General features: G+C 42.2%; 1 protein-coding gene across 1 annotated transcript; it reads left to right on the forward strand.

Annotated features, from left to right (window-relative positions):
- The first annotated feature begins 6,343 nt into the window (after positions 1-6,343).
- Positions 6,344-8,979, forward strand: LOC147455862 (uncharacterized). Its single transcript, XM_086515348.1, has 2 exons — positions 6,344-6,474; positions 7,144-8,979. The coding sequence occupies exons 1-2, from the start codon at positions 6,471-6,473 to the stop codon at positions 8,553-8,555; spliced, it is 1,416 nt and encodes a 471-aa protein (XP_086371474.1). The 5' UTR covers positions 6,344-6,470; the 3' UTR covers positions 8,556-8,979.
- Positions 8,980-9,878: the final 899 nt, after the last annotated feature.

A 9,878-nucleotide genomic window follows, 5' to 3' on the forward strand; every position in this document is an offset into this window, starting at 1 on the left:
GCTGGTAAGACGAAAGTTGGGATTTGAGTGGGATTTGTTTTGACCAGAGGAAGCTGGTTTCCGGAAGAATTTGGGGCGAGGTTATAATAGGGATCTAACCCAACGCCTGAATCTACGACAACGCTCTTCGATGGCACAAGCAACAGCAGCGCGTACATATAAAATTGACAAGTTGACCGATAAAAACTTCCAACCATGGAAGACAACGATGGAGATAGTCCTCCAAAATGCTGTACGGGACTGGAAAGAAAAGGATCTTTTCGCCTGATTGGAGTTGCTCTTGCATATGAATGACAGCTCCCAGAAGCAGGCTGTGAGAACCCTGAACACAACAAATGCAATTTGGTTCAATTAAGAGACACATACCAACACACTAAGAGACACATACCAACACACTGATGTGTCCAAGTTGCAAATCTAAAGAACCTTGTAAATATGACCCTGATTGATGACCAGGATGTTGAGAAATTCATTCAAACCTGGCGTCTTGCTATGGATGACGTCACACTCTCAGGGATTGAATTGCCTCCATCAGTACAGGCAATAATTAATCTTGTTGTGCGCTCTCCCATCATCATGGCAAGCCTTTATCAGCACCAAAGCCAGTACCACAACACTATCTGTTCCTACACTTATTTTCTCAATTATCCAGGAACAAGCAATGCATCATAGTAAATACCCACAAGGGAATAATAGTTCATCTTCATCACTATCCCTTTATGCCAATCCCAAACCTCAGTACAATCAACTTCCTCTGGTCAAAACAAATCCTGCTCAAATCCCAACTTTCGTCTCACCAGCATACCATTTTGCAAAAATTGTGCTCGTCCTAGACACCATACACGGGATTGTTGGCACTCTCAACGAAAAGGCAAAAAGCCCTATCAACAACGTCATGAAAAGTACGCTTCAAATTCAAGCAGCCCATCAGCTGATGACTATGAATCTTAGTCATCGGTTGATGTTCGAATTAAGGTTCCAGAGAAACGCACATAGCTTGCAGAAGGCGAAGGAAGCTCAAGGCACACAATAGTGAGTGTGTTACTTAGTGTGCAATGGAAAGATAGATAGCCCTAGAGTGATGGGCGTATATACAATGCACGGGGGAAAAAACCTCCTAAAAAGGGAAAAAATGCCCCGGCGGTCCTAGTGTGTTCACAACATCACTACCACATGTATATGGTAACAAATCCCCCCTGGACTGATGCGGTGAACGATAGCTGGCACATGAGTAAAGGGAAGTGCCATGCCCTGAGGACATGATCAGTCCACAAAGGGGAGTAAGCCCAAAGCTTTGCGGAAAGTTTCAAACTTCTCACGAGACAATGCCTTTGTGAAAAGATCTGCAAGGTTGTCCTGTGTTGGTAAATAAGCCAAGTTGATCTCTCCTGTTGAGAGACTCTCTCTGACATAGTGGTAATGCACCTCAACGTGATTTGTGCGAGCATGAAAAAGTGGGTTCCTTGCAACTGCCAATGCGCTCTGACTGTCAGTGTAGATAGTGTTGGAAGTGTCCTATCCAACACCCAAATCAGTCATAAGGCGTCTGAGCCATACACACTCAATCGTAGCTGTGAAGACTCCCCTGTACTCAGCCTCACAACTCGAAGTGGCCACAGTAGGTTGCTTCTTGCTCAACCATGATATACATGAACTGCCAAGCATGAAATAAAAACCACTTGTGGAAACTCGCGTGTCAAAACAACCAGCCCAATCTGAGTTTGAAAAAGCATGTAAGTCTGGCGGCAATGATCCCCCCTTGGGTAAAACAAGCCAAAATGTAAAGTGCCACTAAGGTAGCGGAAAATCCTCTTGACAGCCTGCCAATGCTTAGACCATGGGCTATGCATAAATCTGCTGACCTGTGAAACTGCAAACTGAATATCCAGCCTCGTGTTGCATACATAAATGAGGCAGCCAACATCAGTTTGATAAAGAGTGACATCAACAAGACTACGAGCATCATGTAGACTCAACTTCAAACTTGTTTCCATGGGAGTGGCAATATGTTTGCAATCCTCAAGTTCAAACTTACATAGCAATGTCTCTATGTAACTTTTCTGACACAAGGCAATACCACCCTCACAATTCTGAAACTGTATACCCAAGTAATGATGCAACAGTCCCAAATCTTTCAGCTTGAAAGTAGCATTCAAATCGCTTAAATTCAGCAATATATCTCTCATTTGATCCAGTGATCAGCAAATTATTGACATAAAGAACCACAATGAGAAGTACATCACCCTCATGCTTTACATACAATGTGCTTTCTGTTGGACTATGACAAAAGCCTCATTTGACCAAATGAGTGTCAGCTTTCTCATACCAAGCACGAGGAGATTGCTTCAACCCATACAAAGCGTTCTTACATCTACACACTTTGTCCTCTTGTGCTTTTATGACAAAACCGCGAGGCTTCGTTACATAAACTTCCTCAAATATGTCACCATTCAAGAAAGAACTAACAATGTCTGATTGATGTACATCCCAACCAAAATGAGCTTCCAATGCACATAGAAAACGCACAATAGTCATACGACAACTGGGAGCAAAAGTCTCTCCATAATCTATGACTTTTTACTGTGCATAACCCTTTGCAATCTCACCATCCAGCTTGCGTTTCAACTTTTAAACCCACTTCGTACCAATGACCTTTTTTCCAGGAGGCAAATCACATAAAGTCCATGTGTCATTTTCTATAAGTGCATCATATTCTGATTGCATGGTAGCCATCCATTTCTGAATTCTATGCTTCATGAAAAGATAGAGGCTCCTCAACATCATGTAAGCTAGACACAGCCAAAGCATAACAATCTGATGTATAAGATGCATGGCGAGAGCTTGAACGAGTACGACTAAACAAAGGTGCATCCAATTTACTGTCACGCAAAGTGTGCATCATCCATTTTGGCATACCTCTAGCCTGCTCATTTTTAGCCCTTTCCTCATCAAGTATATCATGTACATCTGCATCAGTAATAGGCTGATCTGTAACATTTTCAGAAACCCCCATAGGCTGTACATTTGCCTCATTGGAACTTATATTCATATTTCCACCACTAAAAAGAGGCAACAAAGTGTCATAAATGTCCTGTGAGCTTACATTACTATCTCTAGTACATGACAGCAAGGACTGAACAGAATCTTCCACAAACACTACATCCTGTGAAACCAGAATACGTTTTGTTTGCGGATGATACAACCTGTAACCTTTGCTTTGAGCACTATAACCAACAAAAATACATTTGACAGCCTTATCATCCAATTTTCTGCGCTGTGTTTGTGGCACCAAAGCATGCCAAACAGCCAAAAACATGCATGTGCTCAATAGAAGGCTGTCTATCATGCCATGCTTTATATGGAGTAATAGACTGCAAAGCTTTCGTAGGACACCTGTTTAGTACATAAGTGGCACTCATGATGGCCTCAAGCCAAAAAGAATGCGGCAAAGCTTGATTTTTGACCATACATCATGCCATTTCCGTAAGTGACCTGTTTTTCCTTTTAGCAACACCATTTTTCTGAGGTGTATAAGGCACTGTATATTGGTGTTTTATCCCACGACTAGGCAGAAATGCACTGAATTCATGAGACATATGCGCCCTCCCTCTATCGGAACAGAGGGTGCCCATAGTACATTTTGATACATTTTCAGCCATAGCCAGAAATTGTTTGAAGCACATAAAAATTTCATACTTCACTTTAAGTTGTTACCATATACATGTGGTAGTGATGTGTGTGAACACACTAGGACCCCGAGGCGTTTTTTCCCTCTTTAGGAGGTTTTTTCCCTCGAGCATTGTATATATGCCCATTACTCTAGGGCTATCTATCTTTCCATTGCACACTAAGTAACACACTCTCTATTGTGTGCCTTGAGCTTCCTTCGTCTTCTCCAAGCTGTGTGCGTTTCTCTGCAACCCTAATTCCAACAATTGGTATCAGTTGATTCACATGATTCCTCGCATGAGGATTCATTTCTTGCTTTTATAGCAGAGTGTTTCCCATTTAACCATTCATCTTCCACATGGATCCTTAATACTGAGGCCACCTAATCTTGCAACTCGAGTGGCTCTCAAAATACCATACTTTGAGTCAACCATTTGAAGTACGGTTTGGAAACAATGGCATGAAACATGCAATTGGTGTTGGAACAGCTCATATTCAACTATTAGATGGGAGAGTCGTAGCTGTGAACCATGTTTATTATGTCCCAAGTATTGCAAAAAACCTAATTTCAGTTAGTAAGATAACCTCAGATGACACCACAGTTGAATTTTGTAAGAACCACTGTGTAGTAAGACATAAACTACCTGACGGATAGAAGAACTCTGTTGTCTGCCCCAAGTTTGGTCGTCTCTATATTCTTGGCCAAACTATGGTTGCAGCTGAGGTTCATGCAACCACAAACATTACCGACACCTCTTACAAGACTCTTCTCTGGCACTACCGCCTTGCTCATCTCAACATTTCTACAATGAAACTGATGGCCAAGCATCACCTGGCTTCAAGTTATTCCTTAGCTCCAAACAGTCACCTGTCCTTATGTGAAGGGTGTATTTTTGGCAAACTTGCAAATCAAAAATACCCTTCATGCTCTCATAGAACATCTCGTCCACTTCAACTTATACACTTAGATCTTTGCGGACCATTACCCCACCCTTCTCTCAACCGAAACCTTTACTTCTTAACCTTCATCGATGACTATACTTGATTCACAATCGTATCATTTCTTCATGACAAGACCAGTGTCAGCATATTGTCAAAATTCCAAGCTTATCATAAGCTAGTGAAAAATCAATTAGATCTTCGTATTACCACTATCCAAACTGATAATGGTTGTGAATACGCATCTCAGCGTTTTAGAGCTTAATGTAGAGAACATGGAATACATCAACGCTTTACAGTGCCTAGTAATCCTCAACAAAATGGCCTCGTTGAGTGAATAAACCGTACCCTACTCTATGCTGCCCGTAGCATGTTGAAGGTAGCCGGATTACCAAACTCTTATTGGGAAGAAGCTGTGAGCTCAGCTTGTTATATTCAAAATTGTGTTTACCACAGAAGTGTTGGTGATATTCCTTATAGCCTTTGGTTTCAAAAACCTCCTAATTACTCAAATCTTAGAGTGTCTGGTTGTCATGCTTATGCATTTATCCCATGTGATAATCGTGACAAGCTATCTGATCATGCAAAAAAAGCCATATTTGTTGGATATGGAGATCCTCACGGTGTTAAGGGTTTTAGACTCTATGATCCATCAGTCAGGAAGTTTTTCTTTAGCCGAAGTGTCGCCTTTGATGAAGCATCACTTCTCTCAATACCTGTGTCATGTACTAGATCAACTATTTCTGATCAACTCGCATTGCCTTCACCAAACCCCATTGCCTCTACAAATATTCCAGATGCATCAGCTAGTTCTTCTTCAACTGACAACAGTGTAACATGGTGCGTTCCCTGTGATCCTCAAGCACTTCAGCCTGTCATAGCTCCCGGAGTTCCACCACAACCGCCACCAGCCCCTGCGCGCACCATTGCTCGCATAAGCTCCTACAGTTGCACCTATTACTCCAACTTCTAACAAAAAATGTACCCATCACTCCAATCGTCAATCCTCTACTCACCAAGTGTCTCCATATTATAGGAACCCCAGATTCCGTGGTTCTTTTACCCATGTGGATTATGGACAAGCTTCAACAACAGCATCACGCAAATCTACTCCTCCTACTGAATTTTCACAAGCTCAATTTGAAACCTCTACCACAAGAACCACCAGTCAATCTATAACTGATCCATCATCTTCCAGTTTGAATACTTCCCAACCGTCCCATCTAGATAATGATCAGGCTCCCCAACAAAGTCATTCTACACCCGACTCTTCAGATAATTGTCGCACTCGATCATTGGAAGACCTCCATAACTTCCTCCGATTCCACTGTACTTGATGATGTATCTCCCACTTCCATGGAGGAAGCTTTGGAAGGACCAGAATCTTCACAATGACGTGCAACTATGGAAGACGAATTGACATCACTTCATTCAAACCGCACCTGGACACTTGTACCTCTTCCTCCTGGCCGCACTCCTATTACTTGTAAATGGGTGCTATGTAAAAATTTTCGACCTAATGGTACTATAGCCCGGTACAAGGCACGTCTTGTTGCTCGTAGTTTCAGCCAAAAACATGGAGTCGACTACAATGAGACCTTCTCACCAGTTCTTTGAATGGCCTCTTTGCGTGTCCTCCTTGCTCTTGCTGCGGCACTTGATCTGGAACTACACCATTTTGATGTACAAACATCATTTTTTACATGGAGACCTTCCAGCAGAGGAGATCTATATGATTCAACCTCCTTACTTTGCTTCAAAGGAGTTCCCTCAATATGTTTGCCGCCTACTTCATTCACTATATGGATTAAAGCAGTCTCCAAGGCTCTGGTTCCAGAAATTCAACACCTTCATGCTTCAACATGGGTACACTCGTCTTCAATGTGAACCTACTATTTATATTCGGCACACATCCAGTTCTTGTCTAGTTGTTGCATTGTATGTGGATGATATCGCAATGTTAGCCTCAAGTGATTCTGTTATTCATGATGCTAAATCTGAGTTCAAGTGATTCTATTATTCATGATGCTAAATCTGAGTTAGCAAGTTTCTTTGCTATTACAGATCTAGGTCCATTGACATACTTCTTGGGACTACAAATCATGATGGATAGGGTTTAAGGGAATTTGTTCGTTCATCAAACCAAGTTCATTGATGAAATCTTGAAACAATCTGGCATGCAATCTATTAAACCTGCAAGCACTCCATTACCTGTCACTTGTAAACTGTCACTTTCTAGTTGTCCAACCAGCAATAGCGAAAAAGCTTATATACAGCAGTATCCATACTCAAATTTTATAGGCAAATGTCGTTATGCCGTTATTGGCACTCGATTGTATGTTTGCTACAATCAATTTTTTGTCCCGCTATATGCATAATCCAGGGATACGACATTGGAAAGCTTCACAATGCATTGGTCGTTATCTAAATGTTTAATTGTCCAATGCTTTATTGCAGTCAAGTGGTCCAACATCTTAATTGCAGTCAAGAGGTCCAACATCTTGATTATTAATCGTCCAACATCTACATGTGCAGACGATCTTGAACCTCCTGCTGCAGACGATCTTAATTGCAGTCAAGAGGTCAGACACAAGCACATGTTTCCTCAAGATCTTTTAGGAATGCAAGGAGGTGATGGGTGTCCTCATGAGTTGCCTGTAATGAAGAGGTCAAGGTCTGATGGAAAGCTACCGCTAGCAGACGGCTTGCACATTAGGCAGCCGCACCGACAGTCGCTTCAAGCTGAGACTCTCGCTGGTGGGTGCCCACATGATCTATGCAATGAGACGATAGACCTGGATATTAAGGATGGCCTTTTCAAGCCACCGATGCCAGCCTTCATTAGCAATAATATTTTGAATGACCTTGTGAATGATGAGGATGAAGATGGGTTTCATGAAATTAATCTCAGAGATAGCATCAGTGGTATACCTACAAGATACGCACATGCGAATGATCAGGTAACAGAGGAGATCAAATACTGTATTAGAATGGAGGCCTCTACAGATAGCAAGGCTAATCTCACTATTGATCTGAAGCAACAGGATGCGTGCTCTACCGCTCTACTAGTGCCACAGAAAAAGACACCTCGTTTCCCTAGAAGTGAGGATGGATGGCAACTAGAGTATCATGGGCAGGAAGGCGGGATTAACAATGTCACGACAATGCTGCCTCTTGCTGTGGTTTCGACTGGTGATGCGGTTTTATTCTTTGGCTCAAATTTGGATGAACTCCATCTCATCCCGTCGAAGGTTGTGCCTCCATCCCACTCGCCCCCACCGTCACCGAGAATGAACCTCAGCCCTCTAAAGCTCATGTCCACTTGCAACAATGGGGATGGTGATGATGACAAGGTGTCGAATCTCTCAGTCGAGGATATCATGGCCTTGCTTGAATCTGATGATGTGAATGAGGATGAGCTACTCTCTTTGTTGATCAACACAAAGTCACCTTCCATGTCTCCAAGAGCATTATCCCCAACATCAATGTTGTCAATATCATCAGTGTCAACAAAATTGTTGTTATTGCCGTCGTCACCGGGGACGTCATTGTCACCATCGCCAATGTCATCGTCATCATCTTCGCCATCGTCATCATCACCACCATCATCACAGGCATGGCTCCCTTCAACAGCCTCCACTTCATGTTCACAATCGTTATTATCATCAATGCCATCTGTGATGCTGCCATTCTCAACTTCAACAGCTTCCGCATCCCGAAAAGCATCGCCGCATTGTTCATCGTCTCGCAAGATATTGCCCACTTCATCATTTGAATTCAAGGTGAAATCTTGCAATTCTGCGGCATCGACACCCATGTTTTCTCCGATCAGATCGACAGTTAAGCCCAACATCACACAGCTGAAGCCAACTGCCCTCACAAGTGAGGAGATTGCAGAGATATGGGGAGTGTTCGAGGGAAGGAAAACTTTGATAACTCGACACTGACGGATACAGAATAGCAGGGTTGCAAGGATGTTGTGGGAAGGGATGGACTAATGTAAATTGCTTGAGGTGGGTATTGTCAGAACAGCGCTAGTCTCCAGTATGAGCTTTTCCATGGTTTAAAATTTTGAAGATCAACATGTTCACTTGTAGAGCAATTTTCACATGCTGGTATGTCTAAGGGCATGGTTGAATCAACAACAACTGCAGAGGGCTCAACTATTGCAATTCACCCCATTAAAGCCTCTAGGTGGGGAGAATCTCAATGTCCCTCTCCTCAATGTCACATGAGGCTCCCTAGCCTTTTGTCGTCCATTGCCCTTGTACTTGTTGCTTGTTGGTACTATTAGTTCATTAGTTTGTTTAATAGACTTCCAAACGTTGAACCAAAAGACTTGTTATTAAAAGTTTGCCCATAGCTTATCAAATGTGCTTCATTGCACCTTTAAGTTTCCCATATTTTTCTGATCATTTCTCATTTTCAATTATTTGATATGAATGCCATACCTATATTCTATGGTGATGATATGAATATACTCTTCTTGTTAGGGAGCTAGACATTTTGGTAAGACCTCTCCTCGCATGACACATATCTCGCATATCACTCATCCATACACTATGAGGAATGACTTTGATAAGTCCAATGGCCTCGATTTAGACACTTGGCAAGTGAAAATGAGGGGATACTCTCGGGGATATTTTATGCTCAATTCAAGGCAAAAGATGAGAAAGGCTTAGGTATACTCGTATCTTGATGATAATTTTGTGCATTTTTTGGATGAAGTAACCACAACTTATAGTGCATGGGAGAGATATAATTGGAGAAGAGATTTGGAGCAAGTCGCAACTAGAGACAAGCATTCCAAAGGAGAATGATTAATACTCAAAGAAAAGGAGACATTTCCAAAGATGGAGGGTGTCCATCAGCTCTCTTCATATCAAATGTCACGCCTTTAACCTCAAGTGTTGGGTGTATGGCTCTAGAATGGTGAATATCTTTGGGTATGAAAAATTGAAGTGTTAGTAGAGATCCTTCCAAGTGGGCCTTTTGGTACTATGCTTCTTACATGTCATTTGTTTGGTTGTGGCAAATATGAGTAAGAGCGTGGTTTCCTTGACTTTAGTTTAAGACGTTGTTCATGAGAGGGGCAAAAATTGGCTCTCCTTGGTTTACCTTATACAACTGCGATGGTAGACGTGATGGCCTTCCCATCCGGATTGTAGAGTAGCTCATAAGATCTTTGATAATTTGGACCCGCGCGTTCTAGCTTGGAGTTTTCAGTCCCAAATATGTTCCACAACTTTTTATTTTCTTCTCATAGCTGG

The sequence above is a fragment of the Adiantum capillus-veneris genome, chromosome 6, assembly GCF_014529385.1.
Source record: "Adiantum capillus-veneris isolate H3 chromosome 6, ASM1452938v2, whole genome shotgun sequence".
Lineage (NCBI taxonomy): Eukaryota > Viridiplantae > Streptophyta > Polypodiopsida > Polypodiales > Pteridaceae > Adiantum > Adiantum capillus-veneris.